Source organism: Sceloporus occidentalis, unplaced genomic scaffold, assembly GCF_023333645.1.
Source record: "Sceloporus occidentalis isolate IW3139 unplaced genomic scaffold, rSceOcc1.0.p SCAF_10, whole genome shotgun sequence".
NCBI lineage: Eukaryota > Metazoa > Chordata > Lepidosauria > Squamata > Phrynosomatidae > Sceloporus > Sceloporus occidentalis.
In genome coordinates this window covers 17,290,238-17,312,312 of record NW_028316990.1, presented here as the reverse complement: position 1 = coordinate 17,312,312, position 22,075 = coordinate 17,290,238, and the positions used below count along the sequence as shown (strand labels likewise).

The window sequence follows — 22,075 nt, the reverse complement described above, 5'->3', positions numbered from 1 at the left end:
CCACGTTGGCCATATAGCAAATCCCGTAACATCCAAAACCCAGCAAACAGAGATAGCTTTATTGGCCAACCAACATGTACAATATACACAAAAATGAAAATCAAACTGTTTATAGGATTAAAAGCATTTAAGCATGCACTTAAAAGGACAGAAAGCAGATTAAAAAAAGATTTTAAAAAAGCAATACAAAAGAGTTCAGTTTATTTATTTAAAATAGTTTTTATTCAAATACAACACACACACACACACACAAAAAAAAAAAATCAAATATGCACAAACACAGCTAAACAATATGACAAACTAGACTAACGACAATTGTATAAAAACGTCTAATGTATAACATGAAAATACTAACATAGCCTTTAGAAGGAGGTACTAAATACCCAATTTCTCTTAAGCTTGCTTCTCTTATTTGCTTCTTTAACCAACTCTGCTTGGGTCTCCATCAACGTATTCCATCAGCGGAGACCAATCTTTCTCAAACCTTTCAATAGATTTATCCCTTAATAAAATGGTTAATTTATCATTTCCCGTGTAAATTGTAATGGGCGTAATGATGGTTAACTAACAATCTAGTGGCAGCCAACCGATGGCAGCGGCAGGGATGGAGTGGATTGCAACTATGATGGTAACAAATTACTTTTTAATAGGAACTTTCCAAGCTCTAATGGGCTGCATCTGCCCTACAGAAATAATCCAGTTTGACACCTCTTTAACCATCATGGCTGAATGCTTTGGGATTCTTTGTAGTTTGTTGTGGCACCAGAGCTCTCCGACAGAGAAAGCTGAATGGTTCACAAAACTACAATCCCCATAATGCCATAGCATTGAGCCATTGCAGTTCAAATGGTGTCAAACTGGATTATTTCTGCAGTGCAGATGCAACCATGGTGGGGAATTTAAGTGGTAGCTTCATCTTGTGTGGAACTGTTATAGCACGGTTGTTGCAACCCTACAGTATAAGATATAGAGGTTATCTTCTTGCGCAGTAGCTCCAAAACTTTGGTCCTCTGAGTGTTTTGGACTTCAGCTTCCCAAAGCCCTAGTATGTTTGACCCAAAGCCAGGAATTTTGGGAGCTGAAGTCCAAAACATCTGGAGGACCAAAGTTTGGGAGCTAGTGCTCTTGAGAGATCCCCCTCAAATCGAAAGTCAGCTTTGTATGATGGTATTTCAGTGCAGAAACCAAGCACAGCAACGTATTTATTTGGAAACTATTACCAGAATTATACCCCAAGATACACAGACGTCATGTGCAAAGAAGACTGTAACTTTTCAGTTCTCACCAGTGGTACGTTACAAACTGATCTGGCCATAAAACTATGTGGAAAAACCTTAGTGCATGCTACTATATTTGCTGCTCACATCAATCTTCCAGTAGTCTTTCTCCACTCCATTATTCTCTACTCTCTCATCTCTTGCACTGTCAAAATGTGCATTGAATGCACCTGGGGACAGAGACCTCTCTTTTATTTGGGTTATAGCACTTGTAAAAACAGCTTATGCACACCAGTGGTGCTCAAACAATGATAAGAACAGCCAAATTCATTGGATTGCAATCTTGTTAGAATGGCTCATTGAGCAGGCCCAATAACCATTTAAACAGTGAAATTTGCAATGCGATTGATAATGTAAGCCAAGGGTAGGAAAAACCATGCTGTGACCATTGTGTACCGATGTGGTTTTCCAATTAGGTTCAGATTTATTTCACAACCTTGTTGGTTTCGCAGAACAGGCAGCCTTTTCTATAATGTGCTTAGTTTGCCAAATGGGTTTAATTAACCTGTAGCACCCATTACTGTAGGATTTCCATAGGCCAGCTGAATTGAAATAACATTCTTTCCCATCGCAGTTACATAAGAATGTTTTCTATGGATGTTTACATTCAGTTTACAATGACGTAAAGAGAGTCGATGGTGTTGTTACGCACTAACCATTTTGGAAATGTATAATCCTTTATTTCAGAGATAACATAATGCCGGATGCCTCTCCATGATGACCTTACCAGCTTTTGTAAGATATACATTTTTCTTTTCTCTTTTCCTTTCTGATGGATCTCCATTCTGTTCATCTAAATGCTGCATGTTCCCTTGCTCCATTATTCCAGTCAATGAGATAATTGCACCTTATATTTCTCCTTGGCTTTCTCATTCAGGATGCAAATATGCTTCAAGAAGAAGGAGAAGGAGAGGAGAATGAGAAGAAGAGACTGATTATCGAATGTGTTTCAGAGCATTAACAAATAACTGCCCAAACAGTGCCCCAAGCTTTCCACAGGTGCCCAAGCATGGCAAAGTGCAGTCATCATGCGACTATGTGGCCTCTAAGGTTGTTTTGCGGCATCCAAATCCCTCCAGTCTTCCCAGATTGCACTTTTTCTGGCCAAAGAATTGCCTCTCTTGAATGACCACTGGGGTAGTGATCCACCTTTTATATCTGCTGCATGACTATCTTTGCAGTAGGAATATAAAAAATATCTCAACGTCAGAAGCTGACTTTCAGACATTTCTGATATATCATTTTTGGCACTCTGCGTGGCCCTTGGAGAGCCTAGGGACAGAAAAATTGCCCCCTGGACCCGCCAAAGTTGTCTTCTCCTGCCCTAAAACAAAGAGAAACTGTAGGATCTTTGTCTGTGTATTTCCCCCAAGGGCTTCCATTGTCTGCCTTTCTAAAACCAATGGTTTCCAGAAGGACAGAGTTGAACTCCTGCACTTGTACTGGGAAAACATCTGACTTGAAGCTCAGACAAGAAGACCACAATAAGAAGAGCAGAGAGAGTCCAAAGGAATTAAGAAAAAAGAATGAAGAGGCACAGAACAGATAGAATAAAAGATAATGCAGATGTACTGAATAAATAATACATGTCAGAGTTTGCAAAACACAAACGGACTTACATTTAGATCCCTGAAGTATTCATTATAGTCAAGAGCATATCCCACCACAAATTTGTCTGGAATTTCAAATCCCGTATCTGTAACAAACATTGAGAGGTCAGATGTTCATACTGACAGTATTCAGAAGAAGGTAAATGTTGCCTTATCATAAGAAGCAATTGTTAAGTTCAAGTGACCATTTGCAAAAACAAAACAGCGATTCCAAAGAATATGCCACCAAGCAGACTGTTGCAATAATCCAGTTTTGTTGGTGGAACATTTGAGGGGGAGTCCTGATGAAGAAAAGTTGGAAGGTGACCATAAAGTCTCAGTGTGATAGAGTCATGCTGAATAAAAAAAGGTTCTTACGTATAGAAAATGTTATATGTTCCTAGAGATTTGCAAACAAGAAAATATGTTCTCTCTATGTGGGTGCATGTATATGTTTGAATGTCAAGCTGTGAGCAATGGTGGCTGGGACCTAAGCATAATGCTTAATATTATCAGGAAGTGCATATCTCATCACAAGCTGTCTGTGCATAGTGTGTGTGTGTGTGTGTGTGTGTGTGTGTGTGTGTGTGTATGAGACTTGGAATGGAATGGAATCAGCTTTGTATATTCCCTGCCCTCCACTTCTTTCCGCTGTGTTTCCTTATAACCTTGCAATCAATCAATGACTTTATTCACAGTCTACATTTTCTTCCAAGACTGGGACTGAGATTTTTCCGTTGCAAAATTCAGATGATTATGGCTACACATCTTAAGATATTTTATTATTATTTTCAGATTTCAAAATCATAGGAAATTACCAACTTACAGTCAGGCTGGTATCCGGAACTTCTGGTTGTCCTTTTAACAAGTAAGCTGTTAATTTTCGAGGGGAAAGGAGAAAGAAATCAGATTTAACATTTAGGCATGCTAAAGAATAGTCTTCATCTAGTGCAATGAGCACACCATAATTTGATGTAAGAAATATGCTGGAATAAGTGGCCATTGGGAGATAACAAGAGGCCACTGTAGATAGTAAGAGGCCATTGAGCGATAACAAGTGGGGATCTACAACAAAATGTTCAAATGTGTCCCTAGCCCTTGGCAGTTTTAGGGTGCCTGCCAACCTGAAACAAAAACTTTGACCAGGAGGTCAGTAGGAAATACTTCTTGGCTGTTTGCATGTTATTTCTCTCTCTCTTAGAACTTGCAAATTGACAGATTATTTCATAAACATTAATATGCCTTATTTTGAGGTGGTCCTGTTTCACTTTAAAGCGGATTGACACCAGACCATCTAGGTCTGATGTTAAGAAAGAACACGTGGGGATAGTGTCATAATGTTTCCCGTCGTTCCAACAGGAATGCCTCCAGCCACCACCAAACAGTGCACAAAGCTTGGAGAGATTTCAGGAGGAGCAAAAGCAAAAGGAAATCTTAGCATCTTCCCATCCTCCTGAAACCTGTTGCTGCTTTAGCATTAGTGAGCTCAGGTTTGGGAACTGGTTACCAGCCTTGCTTTGACTCAAAGGTAGCTAACAGCAACAACAACAACTTGAATGTTGAGTGTATTATTGTTAGAAATCTGTTAACAAATTGTATACTGGAGTATAGGGAACTAGAGGTTATGTGTCTGGACACTTTTGCTCAGAGGGAAGGAGCTGTCCAAAATAGGTCCCAGGAGGGGGAAGGACCTTGGAGATTATTGCATGTGCATTTTTTGCCCGATCCAGGATTGAGCTGCAACATGGGAAAATGAGTTTTAACACACACAAAATTACTGCTGCCCTGCCAGCCGTCTAACATCTGTCTCTCAGCTGCACTTAACCTGCTAATTTTGGTAGTACAGAAGCTTTCCATCCTTCAAAATCAGCCGGCCTGGGGATGGGTGTTAGTTGCAGCAATTTCGTGTGTGATAACACCTGTTTCCCCTCCGTTCTGGCCCAATCTCAATCCCCCTGTTCTGGCCAAATTGGGCAAAAATCCACGTGTGATAATCTCCAAGGATTGGGCAAAAAAGCAAATGTAATAACCTCCCTTGTCCTCCCTGGCTATAGAGCGTGTTCTTCCAAAATATTGGGTGATGCTTACCTTACTACCTTAACCATTCCTGGTTCATACTCTTTTATTTTAGAAAGTAGTGTTTGTATTGTTCTACCAGTTTTAATAATGTCCTGGGAGAAAGAAAATATAATAATTATATGGGTGCAGAAACAATATGATTACACTACGGGTCTCTCCCCCTTCAGTTTCATTGTAGCTGGGCCTCTACAAGGTTGAGGGTTGGGTCCACCCTGGATGAATTAATTTAAAATAAAGGCCTCTTCTGAGCCAATAATAATAATAATAATAATAATAATAATAATAATGCCTAAAAACATGGTGAAAATGCCCCTGGAACAGTTTTTTGCAAGGACTGCAACCCTCCAAAGTCTCTTGGGTGGCTAATGTGGCCCCTAGCCTTCTACAGTCACCAACTCCTACTTTAAAGAATCTGTGCAGAAGGTTGCAAAGTTTTGTACACTAACATGTTCCTCAACGGCTGCATCCACACTGGGGAAATAATCCAGTTTGACACCGCTTCAACTGCCGTGGCTCAGTGCTATGGAATTCTTGGGATCATAGTTTGTTGTCTAAAACTACAATTCCCCAAAACTACAAACTACAGAATTCCATTGCATTGAGGCATGGCAGTTAAAGTGGTGTCACACCAGATTATTTCTGCAGTGTGGATGCAGCCTTGGAGTCAAATCCCATTACAGCTCACCATAACCCTAGCAAATACTATCTGGTATTGATTTAGAATGTGATGGTTCAACTGCGACTCATGTATATATACCGATCTTCTTATACCCAGGAGCTGTTCTTTTATCTTGGTTTTCTACTGTGTTATGTTTTCATTATTTTCGGACTGATCTATGGTTATAATCAAGTTGACTGACTTGATGTTCTTACTGCGTACCCACCACCACCTATTTCTGTACATAATGGGATACATAATGCCATATCAGAGTGGTTTTTATGGAAATGTAATTTTGTCCCCAATTGTTGTAAAGCATCATGTTCTTATTTCAGAGCAACATTAGTATTAATGGAACACCTACCTCTACTACCAAGACATTCTGTTCCACACAGGATTTGCATAGAAGAGAAAAGCACACACAAGAATTAATTTCCATTGTTACTTGCACTGTCACAGAATCAGTCATACTTTCATTAGAAAGTATATTTTATCAATATACGGAAGCACAGTTATATACAGTGGGCCCTTGGTATCCACTGGGTTTGGTTCCAGGACCCTTTTTAGATGCCAAAATCCATGGATGTTCAAGTCCCATTAAATACAGTGGAATAGTGAAATGGTGTTTCTTATATAAAACGGCAAAAACATAGTTTGCTTTTGGAATTTATGTTATTTTAAAAATATTTTGAAGCTGTGGATGGTTGAATTGTGGATAAAGAGGGCCGACTGTATCCTCTGAAATTGCAATATTTAAACACAGAAGAGATTTGCCTCCTAGTGTCTGATAGCCATTTTATTTGGGTTACAGAAGTTGTATGATAATTCTGGATTCTTTGCATGTGTGTTTTGTCCTCGTCTTGAACTTGAATCTTTACCAAAGCCTCTCCGGCATAAAATAAAATATTAAAATAATGGTAGTATAGGATACTGGCAACATATGTGGCTAACCTGTTCAAAAAGTGTGAGTTTCTGGAGAAAAATATTAAATTGGATAAGCAAAAATGTTAGGAGGACATTATAGAAAACCAGTCCTGTTCATTTTCATATTTGAAAACAAAAATGAAAGCTTGTCAGACAAAGATAACAATTTTCTTACAAGAGTGCTGCAGGATTAGAAATAGTTAAATCATGAAAATGTCATAAGGATTTTCAGTACAAAAGTGGATAGATAGAATGTGGTCTATAGCACTGTATAAAGTGAGATTATCAAGAGGAGTTTGATGAAAGTTTAACAACATTTGGAAACCTTTTACTATTCATGTTACTTGTGTGAACTCTAAATTTAAACCACCATCTGATCAAATTTTCAAGACAAGCATATTTTGAATGTTAATAACAGTAAGCTTCCTATTTGTCAGTGCTCTGAAGATGAGATAGACCTATGATGTTGGTCCATGAAGTAAGATTTTTGGGGATGGGAAGGGAAGGAGGAAATTGACAGATGTCTCTGAAGGTAAGAAATATTTGTAAAGAGAAAAATGAAATTAAATGTGTTTTTTGGGTTTGTTTTTTTTAAGGACAGAAATATACAAGGGACAAGGAAACTACTTGTTCTTGTTGCCCTTTTAACACCAAAGAATCTGAATCGTACCTTTCCTTTCAAGGAAGCCAGCTCTTCTCCAAGGATGCTGTCATTTTCTGTTGAGGAGTCATTCTAGGAAGAGATAAATACTATTTTCCAGACTGTGCTTTAAATCCATTAATCGATCAGTTATATCATCCAGCAAACAAAGGACAAGACAAATGGGACTACATAGTAAAAAGCACTGAGACTCATTCCAGTGATCATTGGAATTATCCTGAATGCTTTTCACTGTGCATTTCCTTATAAGACAAAGGTCTTACAAGATCTATCCAGAAGTAAACCCTACTGATTTCAGGATGGGTGTAAACTGGCCAGAAACCAAGTAAACTGGTAATTGAATCCTATTTCAACACTGCAACTAAGTACCAGGCAAAGCAGGCTATCCACTAAGACCTTGTTGCCATTCTGCTCTGTGTGGCATCTACCCACCACAATTTCCAAAATAGCCAGTACTGCATTACATACAACTGTACTTTCCCCATTTCACAGGTCCACTTGGTAATATAATGCCACTTCGTGTAACAGAAAGAAGTCAAAGTGCCAAGAAGTGGATATTCTTGAAGAAGTATACTTACATAGTTGCTTCTTAGCGTCACAAAATCCACCGTGATAGGGACCGAATGATCTCTGTTTCGATTTAGTGCTTTGATGTGGTCCATCAGATCCACAAAGAATTTGTATCCTCCTTTCAGAATGCAGAGGGCAAAGATGTGACGGCTGCTCATGTCTTGCATGATGTCTCTAGCCAGACGTTCCGTTCTAGGCTCAAGAAGGGGAAATAAATATGATACAACATGCTTCTATTTCTGGTTGAGTAGTATTGCCAGCCTAAGACCAGGTAAGACCAAAGGTAGCCCTCTAAAAGGTTTGGCCTCTAATTCCCATCACCCTTAGTGAGCATAGCCAATGGTGTGGGATTATGGGACTTGCAGCTGGAAAACATTTGTTCGGTCATTAGTCTAAGGCTGCATCTGCACTGAAGAAACAATCCAGGTTGACACCACTTTAACTGCCATGGCTCAATGCTATAGCATTTTAGGAACTGTAATTAGTTGTGGCACCAGAGCTCTCTGAAAGAGAAGGCTAAATGTCTCACATACAAGTGCCATAATTCCATTGCATGGAGTCAAGGCAATTGAGGTGGTATCAACCTGGATTATTTCTGCAGTGTGGATACAGCCCAAGTGAGGCAGCAGATTCTGTGGCTCTCGAGATATTCCTCTTTAGGCTCTCTGCTATTCACTTCTGTTTCTGCCAATTTTGAGCTGTTTCAGTTTCAAAGAGCTGTTTCTACCTGTCTTGGGTCTCCTAAACTAGCTGGTGGAAGTGTTATCCTACCAACAGCATTGGAATAAGATTCAGTTGCCAATTCAGTCAATTTCTCTATATGGAATGGTGAAAGGACATCATCCTTTCCTGTGTCTCAGGCAGCAAAATGTCTTGGGCCAGGCTTGGGAAATAGAAAGCTTCCCACCTTTTGTTATCTACTCAGTCTTCCTTAACCTTATGTCTTCCAGACATTTTGGACTCAAAAACCTATCATTCACAACCAACATGACTGACAAAGTGGTTATTCATACATTTTTTTGCAGTGTGACAATGCAAAGAATCTGATTTCTACCCTTGTCCTCTCCCAAGCATCTATGTGTACCTGTCAAGGATGAGGCCATGAGGTATAAAGACTCTTTCTATGTCATCCTCATAATGTCTGGGGACACAGAATAAATTCTTGTTGTAGCCATCGTCTTCATCTTTTATCTGTAGTTGGGAGAGAGAAAATAACAGATTAGGAGCCATAGCATCCTGTTCCAAAACCAACTTGTAGATAAGACACCATCTATTCAAATCATGTAAAAGAAAACTTTGACCACAGAATACTTTAGGGAGTGGTAATAAGAAAGTGTGATAAAAAGCGATGAGAGAATGTTTATTGGAGATTGATCTTGTATATGGTGACAGCTGCAAGGCTACAATATGCATCAACATGGAAAGTAAAAGGTTAACCGCCATGTTAAGGCTGGTTGATACAACTAGCAGCCATGATGCAAATAGATAAAATCACTCACGACTTGAAAAATAGTTTAAAGCTATTTTAATGGGTAAAATGGGGAAAGGAGAGGCACACATGCCATCTTGAGCTCCTTGGAGGAAAGGTGGGGAATAAATATAATAAATATAATAATAAATAATAATTATTATTATTTTTGAAGTTGATTTACCTGCATGCCTTTCACATGTTCAGGAGCTGGAGCATGCAAAGCACTTTCTTCTCGCTGAACACAGACCAAGTGACACAGAAAAGACCTATTAGTGCCCATCACAGTTATTATCTATCTGTAGCAGTAACCACATTGACCTTAAAGCTAATCCAAACATCCAGATCGTGATAATAGTTTTATTAAGCCATCGCATAAGGAACACACTCCTTCATTAGGCAATGATGTTTTTAAAAGCAAGTGGCTTCTGGGGAAGAAAGATCTTTGAGGCATTATTCAGGTGGTGAAAATAATCCAGGAAGAATCTGGATTGAATCTTTGTTGTCGACATGCATTTCGAATGCATCCGATTAATTTGGGGGGGGGGGGGGGGGGCTGCCAAAACTTGCATTTAATCTGGAATAATAGATGCCAGATTTTTCCCGTTTTCCTAAAAGATTTGCATTGTTGGTTGTGTGAATAACCGATGCAAAAAGACCTGGGATAAACCGGAATTAAACGCTGCATGCCTTCAACGTGTTTTGAATGCATCCACATCATTGACTCCATCTTTAGTTGAGTGCTGGCGCGTCTATGCACTGAGATGTGCACAGATGTGGTTCCATAATGTGAACAACAAATCTGAGATGCGTGAGTGAGATTATTCACATAGTCATGCCAGATCGAGACAGTTTGAGGGTATGTAGTTAGGGTTGCCATACCTCCGGACCTCGAAACCGGGAAAAATGTAGGACAAAAATTTCAAATGTAGGACACACAAACATGTGTCCTACATTTGAAATTTTTGTCCTACATTTTCCCTCGCCGCTTGGGCTCCGCCCCCGCCGCGATCGCAGCGAGGCCCAGGGCCCAGGCGGGGAGGGAAAGCCTCCCTGAGTGAAGGATTCGCTCCCTGCTTGGGCCTCCGGCCTCGCCACGATCGCGGCGGGGAGCGGAAGCCCAAGCGGCGCGGGAAAGCCTCCGCCTTAAGGAAGCTTTCAGTCACCGCCTGGGCGCCCGGCCTCGCCGCGATCGCGGTGGGGAGCGGAGGCCCAAGCGGCGCGGGAAAGCCTCCCTCAGCTTGCCACATCCTGCCCGGGGGCAGGGGCAAACCGGGGCGGGACCGTGCGGACCCGCCCAAACCGGGAAAGTCCCGCCCCCAGGCGGGATATGGCAAGCCTATATGTAGTGCCACAAAAAGGTTTGGAAAATTGGATTGAGGGGATCATAGCTGGAGAGGTAATGGATATCCCCTCTTCCCTAAAAATCACATCCTCTGAGTAGCAACGAAGGATGTGGAAAACATCCCAGTTAGTAACTGTTTGTATTGCCTGCCATTCTATATCAATTTAATTGGGTCTAACTCCCATTGAACTCAGTAGAACTTATATTTAAATATGCATGTAATAGTCAATATTGCTCTGACAGTAATGAGGTTCCGGTTTCTGCCATGTAGGACACAAAGGGGATGGCTCTCTAGGGTTTTGAATCGCCACCCTTGAATTGACTATGATGGCTGTGGCTGATGGGAGTTGAAGTTCAAAACATCTGCAAGAGCAATGGTTCCTTACCTCTGAACTATGGGCTTTTATGGGCCCTTGCCTGACTTTATGGTTTAATAATATGCATACTTTGAATACTAGGTTTAAAAACTAGTCACAGTTGCGGAAGTCATATTTTTATATCGTAGCCAATATTTAAGGCTGCACGAAAAGTGGCTGATTAATGAGACCTTCATCTTTTTGGATGTTAAATTCCATTTTTTGGAACTGCAAATTATTTCTTCTTTTGTAATGGCCTCCCTCTTGTCCTGTAAAGCAGTCAGCTGAGCAACTGAGGCCATTAAAGCAAAAGTGGCCCACGATAATTTATCATACAGAATACCAAGGCAGTCGAACTTGTTCGTCTTGGAGATCGCCTCTGCCAACAGGGAAATGGTGTTTTCTGCCAGCTTGCGAGGAATAAGTCAGAGTTATGAGTGCAATATAAATAAATGGGCTTGCTGTTAATCTGGGGGAAACTGCTACATATGGGGCCTTTTTAAAGAGCCAAACTGGATATGGGGCCATTTCTCTCTAGCAAATGAATAGATGGTGGATTTCTTTAAAAAGCAAACTGCTACCTCCAAGCCACCTAGTCTGAATTAGTGGACCCTGATGTGGAGTAGGGAGCCTTTAACCTCCCTTTTCTAACTATGGTCCCAGTCCAAATCAGACCCTTGTTCCTACTTTTCTTTTGGAACGAAAGCTTGCATTTCTGCAAGGTTTTCCCTTCTAATAAAATTAACAGATGTAGAGCATTGGATCCAGCTTGGAACTGTAGCTGGAAGGCAGGTAGGGAAGAGGGCTTAAAGGTTCTGTATTTATTATAATAATATTTATTCATTTGCTAACTGTCACTTCTGCCACTCTGCTGAATTAATGGAGCCTGGTACCACTTCAACTACCATGGCTCCATCCCATGGAGTCCTGGGATATGTACTTTGTTGTAGTGCCAGAGCTCTCTGGCAGAGAAGGACAAATATTTCACAAAACTGCAAGGACAAGATTTATTCAGAGGGCATTTTCCATTGCTACCTTCTGAGCCTAAGAGATTGCGACTTGCCCAAAGTCCCACAGTGGATTTCCATGGCCAAGTGGGGATTTGAACCCTGGTCGCTTGGATTTCTCATACAACACAACTTGCATGCATTATACATCTCCCCTTTCCAACTCTATTTGCTGGGGGGGGGGGGGGTGTCTTTTCAATCTGCTTTAAGAATTCAATATTTGTAGGTTTTGGGAGCAAAGATCCAAAAGGTGTAACTTTCAGATCTTCATAACAACATGTTGTGTGTCCATATAACCTCTTTTTTAAAAAAATATGCTGTATCTCATTTTAATTTGAACAAATACGGCATCTGATTTTAATAGGGATTATAAAAAAACCAATCAAGATTTTAGAACAAAACGTTGGTGACAATAAATGTATCTTTAGGAATTCAGTCATCACCACCAGCAGCTGCCAATGGCTCAGAGGAGTCTTAAAGATTTGCTAAACCAAGAGAGAAACATATGAATATACAATCTATACTACAGTATTGAGAAAGATCAAGTACAGTTTCCAGGTCTTTAGCAGAGTTTCCCCAATGATGCCAGTTGTTTAAATTCAAGTTTTAGAATTGTTTGGTATCGTTTTGGAAACCCTTACAGGGAATCACAATCCAGTTAATAAAATTACAAGCACATCCTCCACTGAGCCCTTTTCCTCCTCCATTAAAGTGATTTTTAGCAATTCATGATATTTTGGGTCCTCCCCTCCATTACCTTCAGTCCACTGGAAGCCATCCCTTCATTCAGAACTGCAATACCTGAAATGTTGCAAGTTGCTTTGCTCTATTTTAAGCTTATGCTCTGCCTTTCAGAGGCTAGGATCTGCCTTGCTTCTCTTGCCTCTGGTCCAGTGACATCACAATTCCATGGTATTACTTAATCAGATTAACTGTAAAAAGAATTGGCATTGGCTCAGCTATAGCCAGTCAGCAAAATGAATACAGAAGGCAAGGGAGATGCAGAATTGCTAGCATATTAATCAAATTATCATGAAGACTATATAATTTGTGCAAATATCAGCCGTATGTTTGATTCAGGTCTTGTTGTGTCTGTTGGTTCTGTATCTGCGGCTAATGCTTATGAGTAAATTCTTTGTACAGCTTTTTTTAAAAAGGCCATCATTTTCGTAGATTCTCCCCACCTTCAGGTCCATTTTTACAGCTCAGAGTTGGATTAATCGCAATGTAAAGCATAATAGAGGAGGATCCAAGTGGGAAAGTGTACCACAGTGGCATTATTAGTACAGTCAGCCATCCACATCCATGATCCATGGGGTTTTTTTTTTACCCACAGAGTCAATAATTCTTGGTTTAAAAATATATAAAAAAAGAAAAGATGTAAATTCCAGATAGCAAATCCTGATTTTGCTATTTTGTATAACGGACACCATTTCACTATGCCATTGTCTTTCATGGGACTTGAGCACCCATGGATTTTGGTATCCATGGCGGTCCTGGAACCAAACCCTGGAGGATACTAAGAGGTGGCTGTATATGAAGTTCTGAGTGTGGAGTGAAGGACCATATTCTCCCATACAAGCTGCCTATGTTTTGAGATCTTCTGGAGAGGTCCTTCTCTTTGTCCCATCACTCTCATAGGTACATCTGGCGGAAACCTCTTGGTGGCTGCTCCTGGATTCTGGTACTCCCTTCCCAAAGAGGCCAGACTAGAACCCACCTTATTATTTCACCACAAGCAGGTAAAAATATCCCCCCCCCAGCAGTACTTTGAGCATTGATTTTTTAAAAAGAGGAAACAGACCTTGTATAATGCTCAGGATGGTAATGGATAAGGCATCTGTTCAGATTATGGCATCTTGCAAAAACATGAAATTAAGATAAATTCCTTTGGTTCCGTAACCATTTAAATACTTTTTGTTTCATCCTATGTAATGATTTCCTATTTCCTCTTCAAATGTTTTTTATTATTATTATTTATTTAATAATTACCAGGAAAATTTAAATCAATCACTAAATAGCTTTTAAATAACTGTAACATCTTATATAAGCGCTAGAGGGCAGCCTTCATCCTCCCAGATCTCATTCCACTTCTTTTGCTTTTCTTAAATGCAACACTGATTTAATAATGTAATTCTTTGATGCTAAGAGGGGAATATTGGCTCTTTGAAGAAAAATCCTAAAAATGTTACAAAATATTTACTTTAAGGGAAGCAATGCAAAAACCCTGGTGAATCAGACCAAAGGTTCATCATGGCTGCATCCGCACTGCGGAAATAATCTGGTTTGACACCACTTGAACTGCTGTGTGTTGATGCTTTGGAATTCTGGGAATGGTAGTTTGTTGAGACACCAGAACTCCAGTCTTTGAAATGTCCAGTGAGAAAGAAGCCAGAACATTTAGTGTCTTTCACACTATACAATTATAGTATTTTGATACCACTTATGCAGAAGTGGTTTGCCATTGCCTTCTTTTGAGTATGAGAGAGTATGACTTGCACAGTGGCTTTCCATGGCCAAGTGAAGATTTGAGCATAGATACAACCATAGTCAAGAAGTCCTTCTTAATGTTTTGGTGGAATCTCTTTTCTTGGAATTTGGATTCAAAGTGCGCGCATGTGTGTTCTGGGAATCAAACTAGTCCATTTCTTTTGCTTCGGATTGCTTACAAGGGAATTTCTTTGCATTGCTGGGGATTAGTCCTTCAATGATAGTCAGCTCAGCCAAGCAAGGTTTCATTCAATCAGTAAACAAATAAAGATACCAGCGTGTAACCTATGGGTGAACTATAGGATCGATTACATCCAAAAACACAGCACTGAAATGTTCCACCAAGGTGAACAGCATTGAGGCCGGTCACATCCTTCCAGCGTGGGAGCAATAGGTGGTCCACAAAGTGGGTCCGCTTTATCATTGGGCAGCTGAGTTTACTATCACTACATCCATGTTGAATAAGACTTATTTATTGAACGATGGTTTTATCTCAGTATGTGATCACAGCTGTTTTATTTTAGCTATGTAGGAGCACAGGCAATTAGATCCGTATTGCTTCTTGGCTATTTATTTTCCCGGAGTTGCTCTCCCTCTATTGTCATGAAAGAATTCTTTGTGAGTTGCAAAGAGAGTCTGTGTGTTGAAGGGGAAAGGACGGGTAGGAGGGCCGCTCACTTATAATGTCAATGTCTATTTCTTTTTCAAATTGCCTGCCGAGGGCTAATATTCAGCTGCGAGACATAAATAAGCATGTCGTGGCAAAACATCGGAGAACCAGATTATATTTCAAGGAGTTCCAACTCATTTGCTCCCAGTGTCCCCTCTTTTGGAATGGCCATGGAAAGCTAAGGGATGGTGACCATATGCCACAGCTAGACCATTTGCTTGGTAGGTTCATCAGCAAACACGTTAATTGATTCATCTGTGTTAGGGGTAGTTTTAGTTGGGAAAATTAGTTATAATTGATAGAGCTGTGTGCTTTTTAGGCTTTGAGGTTATTTGTGCTTCTGTCTCCTTCTGCTGTGCATCTATGAGCATCTATAACTAATGGGCCCAAACAGACAGGCCAAAATAAAGCTCCTTGGGTCACTTTGGAGGTATGCCATCTTCAGAAAACATTCGTGCAGCTTATGCTTTATCCTTGTCAGCTACTATTGCATCAAGGCAGAAAGTTGGAAAAGATGGCAAGCTGGAGGCATTTTGCATTTAATCTTGTATTGCTTTCACGTAGCAGTACCCATGTATGTATAAGTGTAGAAATTGTAGTCCAAAAATTGACTCCAAAATTGAGTTGACTTGTCCATGGGTCAATGTACGTTCTGTACTTTAACTCATAGCAAAGAGAGGAACCGTAACCTTTTGTGAGTAGACTAATGAAATTCCCACCCATTTTTAGCTAGATAGCTAAATAATCCAACTGGGTATATGACAGCTTCCTATGTGGAAAGTTTATTTTGCCCAGCTTTAGAGAAGTAGCAAAAACTGCCAGTAGTGAATCTATATAAGCACAAAAACTTGGTCAAGATTGTCTGATACAGAACCCAACTGTGGCACTTCTACACAATGATACCTGTGTATGGTATAAATGGATATTTGAAACTCTGGAAATGAAAGGGCAAAGGGAGTATTATTTGTTTAGGTGAAATATTCATTAAGTTGTACAGAAACAATTTCAGAACATAGGATATGCTGCGTTCCAGGGTTTCTCACATGGAATCTGGGCATGAGCATATCTTGTTCACTGGGCTGGCAGTACCTAGGATGAATGTCATCCTAACATAAAAGCGATCTCTATCTATCTATCTATCTATCTATCTATCTATCTATCTATCCATCCATCCATCCATCCATCCATCTATCTGCATTCAGCATATAATCTGCCACTGGGTTCTGATTTCATACTTTTCTCACATCAGAATTAGTTTTCCTTCCTGCAAAATCACAAAAACAAAATTTTGTTAAACACAGAGCAGTTTATTTTTTGTTTTGCCTAATCATCCTTTTCTGAAATTGCGACTGTGCTCTTTCTTGAGAAATTGTATATCAATAGTTTTGTGTTGTGGGTTTTTTTTTTTATTAAAGAAAAAATCCCATTTGGCAGCAATTCCTTTGTTGCAAGTACCTGATCCTTTAAAAAAAAAGGTGTCATACTTAATGGTCATAAATGTAATTTTCATTGGTCTTGTCTGTTCTTTGGAATGATTCCCTTTTTTAAACAACTTGCTTTTTTGACAACCCAGGCAGATAAAGTAGGTAATTACATAGTCTATGCTTCACATGCGCTGTCATAAGGGGAATGTTAACCAAATAACTATTTCCCTATATTTGTTTTGGGACAAGCCTTTCTAAAGCAGGTTTTCTCACTCCTCATTTTGACTGCAGCTCACAAAAGAACACTGCAATACGGGGCAGTAAACAATGCAAATCGCAGGGAAACAAAATCTCAAGAGAACCTAGCACTGAAAAAGAGCTTCGAACCAATTTTGAAATCTCTTTGGATTGTGCAGCTGCTTGCTATGACTGTAATACTGTATTACTGAGGGAAGGATCAAATATTGAGAAGCCCTGGAAAACAATGCTACAGAAAGCAGTATGAGTTGTATAAGAGTTTTCTCATCCCAGCTCTAAAAATGTAGGGATATCAGTCTTCCTCCAGAGAGAGGAGGAAGAACTGAGAATTGAGTCCTACAATATGAAGTGAAAATTTTAGACCCTGAAATTGCCTTTTGTATGAGTATTTTGGAAAGGGTAAGAACTTAAATGTATAAAGGTACAGAGGTTTCTTTTCTGTTTTGCTAACAGACCAAACACCACGGCCGCTGCCAGGACTAAAAAGAACCCGTTGAAAGCTGGAAGTGGGTTCTTTTTAGTCTATGCAACGGGTGCCATGAGTGCACCAATAGCGCACTCGCGCACAGCTATGATGCACGCGCGGTGCCATGATGTTTAGATGGTGCGCCACATTTGCATCATCATGGTGGCCCCCATGTGGACGGGGCCATGCCACAATTGTGCTGCCGCCACATGGTAGGGCTTGGGAGCATGCGGTCACTCCACAATCCCAAGCCCTAAAATCGTCAGTCTGTACCGGGCCAATGTTCTTCAGGCATTTCAACCACCATATTTGTGGTACAGCTGGGAATTAATTGGGATTTTGAAGAAGAAGAAGAAAAAGGAGCCCAAATCCACAACCCATTACCAGAAACCGCACCACTCGTATTCACCCTATCCTATTTCTTAGACGCCATACATTCATCCTGCTCTCACATCATAATCTTGTGACTAGAAAGAAACAAAACGTTTCAAACCTCCAGACTGATGTCTTCCATTTGTGGATATATATTTTTTTGTCATTCATCCAAGTTCAGTCTTCTTTTCGCACTTGATTGCAACAGTATGTTTCCCCCCGCTGTTGATGACTGTCTTCGAAGCAGCCAGCTTCAAAGGGTACGGAAATGCGCAATGTGTAACTAGAAGAATACTAGCCATAAGCTAGTGCCTTGTTGTCATTACAGTTACTAAGTTATTTGCTTCATGCTAATCCCACTTGTTTTAATTCAGCAAAGGTCACAGGAGGTTCTCTGTGACTCTAACAATACACAGCGTGGCTCTTAGGGCTGCTTATGACATCATGTATTTATTTCTCAACTCATTTCTTGTTCTGTCATAGGCGCATTTTATTTAGCTTCCACCATTCCTCCCTACCCTTCAACTGTCCTGATTTGGCAGGGATAGTATCAATAAATCCTCTATTATGAGGAAGAACACACAAGGTAGGAATAAAGCTACAGCAGATTGCCTTTGCCTGAGACTACTGGGAAGTACAAAGTTCCACACTATCTTCTCCCCTTCTCTTGCTATTTGAGCGCAAACTCCTTTTGCACTTGGAACTTAGTTTGCACCAATTGAAGTGAGGTGATGACAAAGGGAAAAAGTGGGAGAAGGAGACAAAAACTAGAACATTTTAAAAGATGACAGAAGGAAGAACCTCTGAATCTGCATCTATATGTTTGAAAGCTTAAAGGCTCTGGAATGATGTGTTCTGGGCCTGCCCACCACCTTATCCTGTCAAATCTCATAGGTCACTGGATCCTTGGTTGGCTTCCTTGACTGAATCAATTCATCATCAGTGTGGTCTCCCTCTTTTCCTGGTTCTCTTTCAAACTCCATCTCCCTGCCTTTGCTACTGCTTTTACTTCTAGACATGGGGACAGTGGTGTCACACAGGCTTGACAGCAGGTAGTGTCACCAACCTCAGTGCATGCCTTCCAACCTTTCACAGGTGAAAACTGTGACACATGTGGCTAAGTGACATCAGATTGTAGATGGCCAATGTTATTAAAAAGGAAGGCAAGGAGGGGTGTGAAGTTTGCTTTTGCCTGATCCTATTGGGGAGGACAAGATTCCACAAGAGTGAAAGAAGTGTGAAGGAGGAACCTTCTCTTCTCCTCTCCTGCTGAGTTAATTCAGTGCAAACTACTTTTGTATTTTGAACTCAGCGTTCAAGTGAAGTGAGCTGAGGACAAAGGGGGAAAGTGAGAGGAGGAGAGAGAAACTGGAACATTTTAAAAGCAGATGAAAAACTAGGATAAATAAATTTTGCCAACTTGCCCACTCTCTAATGTTGCTAGGCCAGACATGCCCGGGCTTCATCTGTGAACTGTTCAAAGGTATGCCACTTTGGGGCTCCCGTGGAGGCAAAACAAATACGTGTGCTTCAAAATGTTTTCAGAACACTACTGTCCCGACAGATGTTTCCAGAAATTAGAATGAAAATTGGTTTCAAGGATGACCCCTACGTTAACTACTGCACCATTTTCAACGTGAAGAGGAAAGATGATACTGTGCAAGGTATTTAGTCAAGCCTATCAAACATTGTGCTTCTTCAGCTGTATCCCTTGCACCCACCCATCCACCCAAAATATTGAGGGTAATAGTACCCCTGGGAACAGAAACGGCGTTTTCCTTTCTTTGTGTTCTGTAACAACAATGATGTTGTTTAGAAGAGTGAACTTTCAGGGCATTCCAGGCGGGGTGTGGGAAGCCAAACCTTTTATTATCATTGATATTGTCTGGCATCTAACACTCATTGAATGAATGCTCTGTGAGACACAATTATGAGTCTTTTTATGTGGTTAGTGCAGCTGTAGGCAAATGCTGCATCTCTTCTGCAGTACAGAGGCCCAACACACGTTCTTGCGTGTGCTGGGTTTCAATGATCCCTCACAAAAATAAATTAAAACCCACAAGCGGTGTATGGAGGATTCCACTGCAAATGTTCACAGCCATAGAGCAACTTGAGTGGGCAGAGAATCATCATTATCCCTTTAATGTGACAGTTTGCTGAGCATAATCAGGAATATAAGAAGCTGTCTTATCCAAGGTGAGGCTACACTGTAGTCTACCTGCTCCATTTGACAAATCCTGATTGACTGCAGCTCTCCAGTGTCAAGCAGAAGTCATTTACAGCACCTGTGACACAATCCTTGGGTGCAAACCTGGGACGTCTTCATGCACAACATGTGCTCTGTCCCTATAGAATGGCTTGTCATTTTGTGCAGGGATCAGGAACTCTCAGTCAGAGGATGAAATTTATCCCTAACCTCCCAGCAGTTAAGAAAGGAAGAGAGGATGGATGGATGGAGCCATGGCTATGGGAATTGTTGTCAGACCACTTTGGGGAAGGAAATATTCTGGCTTGCCATTGTCTAGATCATTAAAAAATATTTTTTGGGCCAGAACTTTAATGTGACTTCTGGAATTATCTCTTTCAGTTGCTCTCTTTCTGCCACCTTGGCAGTGGCTCCTTGCTTGTAATACCTAGAAGTACCCACTATTCAGAAACACTCAGGTAACTAAGGGTACATCTACGCTATGGAGATAATGCAGTTTGACACCACTTTCATTGCTGTGACTTTCCTTTTGGCCTATTATGATCGTTCCAATATTTACAATCTTTGCTATAGTAAGTTACAATATTTAAGCATTAGGTTCATTTTGTTTTAGCGTTAACATTCTTTTTTTCTTTTTCTTGATCTCTGGCAAATCTCAGTCCTGGAAACAATATTGGTGTTTACTGGCAGTGACCATCACTACTGATTTTCAGATAGTACAAACACAGAGACAAGTACCAGGTTGGGGTAGGGGATTTTTAGAAATGTGATTTTATTATAATTTGTATTTCATTGCTGTTTATGTCTTGTAATAAGCTTTGATTCCTTCAGGAAAAGGCAGAATATAAATAAATTATATTATTATAAATTATATTATTACAGTCTGGGGCTACACAGGCCAGAAAACCCCAGGGGCAGCCCAGAGTATTCTAGCCCCAAAGCTGCTCCAATGTCCCTGCAGCACCTTTGGGTCTCCATTGCGATGCCAGGTGGCTGTTAGCATGTACATCTCACCTTATCATTTGACACAGCAGGGCACATTTCAAACAGCCACTCCTATGGAACTTCCAGAAAGATCTAGAGCAAAAGATGATTAAGGAAGTGTAGCTAGCCTGCAGAATAGAGCTCCTTTGCCATGCAAACCATTAATATTTCCTCTGTCCCCACTCTAAAATGCCCCCTTGTGTTTAATAGCAAAGGAACGGCAAAATGAGAGTGCAGTTTACCAAGAGGGTAACATACAGTGATGTAGACTTGAGCCAATTGACTCCGACTCAGGTCAGACTTAAGTTGCTTCAGTGACTTGACTTGGACTTGACTTGGCAATAAATGGCGCCCTGACCCAACTTGACTCAAAACTTGCATATTATTAGTGATTGACTTGCAGGGTTAATTCAAAATTCAAAAACAGCAAACACATTAAGCAATAGGTTTGAAGCTGAGGTTGAGGTCTATTCAGCAGCCTGTCCCAGCTGCACATTGGTGGAGCCTTCTAAATCTTTCAAGAAGCTTAGAAGCATCCTCCTACCTCAAAACCTTTGTCTAACACAGTTGCTGTTCCTCTCCAAGAATATTTTTCGTTTGTGCATATCTTCTTGATTTTCTAATTTTTAAAGTCCATCTCCCACCCCTATTCCCACATCTTATTTGCTGTCAAACCTGGCTCCCAGACTTGAGACTCAACTGGAGACTTGACTTGAAAGTGTCTTCTAAGGACTTGAGACTCAACTTGAGACTTGAAGGTAGAGACTTGAGACTTGACTTTAGATGTGGAGTAAAAGACTTAAATACATCACTGGTAACATACTGTAATGGTTTCATTCTATTTTGATTTTCATTTTGTATGTTTCTAATTGTATTCTTTTCAATAGTAAGCGACTTTGAGCTCCAGTTTTGGAGGGAAAGTAGGATATAAATAAATAGAAGAAAAAGAAGATTAGATTCATTTGTTAAAAAATCAGTTTATGTTATTCATAAGCAGAAATATGAACGGTAGAAGATTTAAATTAAATATAGAGATGTTTTGAGGTTCAAACTTCATCTAGGGCCATTGGATGTTATGTGCACCACCACAACAGCCAGATTAAGAAAGGGATGTTTTCCTGATATTAGTATTCAGATCTTCAGTGTTGTGGTATAAAACAAGGTGCCTTTATTTTATTAGCCAGTAAAATAGTCTTTATTAGTCATTTACTGGGTTATATCTTTTTTAAAAAAGAGGCTCTGCGATGTGCCAATTCTTTATAGTTCCTTTG

The 22,075-nt window shown here is 40.3% G+C and overlaps 1 protein-coding gene across 3 annotated transcripts; it reads right to left on the bottom strand.

Moving 5' to 3' along the window:
• Positions 1-1,939: 1,939 nt before the first annotated feature.
• Positions 1,940-17,842, bottom strand: LOC149305985 (hypoxanthine-guanine phosphoribosyltransferase-like). Of its 3 annotated transcripts, none has more exons than XM_089539747.1 (10): positions 17,736-17,842; positions 9,411-9,464; positions 8,843-8,949; positions 7,767-7,950; positions 7,198-7,260; positions 5,968-5,985; positions 4,955-5,037; positions 3,693-3,739; positions 2,897-2,973; positions 1,940-2,166 (listed from the first exon to the last, which is right to left on the bottom strand). In XM_089539747.1, the coding sequence occupies exons 1-10, from the start codon at positions 17,754-17,756 to the stop codon at positions 2,107-2,109; spliced, it is 714 nt and encodes a 237-aa protein (XP_089395873.1). In that variant the 5' UTR covers positions 17,757-17,842; the 3' UTR covers positions 1,940-2,106. The 3 variants fall into 3 exon arrangements, with proteins under 3 accessions (XP_089395873.1, XP_089395874.1, XP_089395872.1); XM_089539748.1 differs by lacking the exon at positions 17,736-17,842 and adding an exon at positions 12,736-12,813; XM_089539746.1 differs by lacking the exon at positions 17,736-17,842 and adding an exon at positions 12,692-12,798.
• Between the last annotated feature and the right edge of the window lie 4,233 nt (positions 17,843-22,075).

What these genes read in the sequence shown, in the direction of transcription:
- LOC149305985 (XM_089539747.1), bottom strand. Translation starts at nt 17,756, where the DNA reads ATGGAAGACATCAGTCTGGAG. An exon ending in AACATGTGAAAGGCATGCAG is followed by an intron (nt 8,950 to 9,410) that starts GTAAATCAACTT and finishes TCCCAACTACAG; the next exon opens with ATAAAAGATGAAGACGATGG. An exon ending in AATACTTCAGGGATCTAAAT is followed by an intron (nt 2,167 to 2,896) that starts GTAAGTCCGTTT and finishes TTCTTCTTGAAG; the next exon opens with CATATTTGCATCCTGAATGA.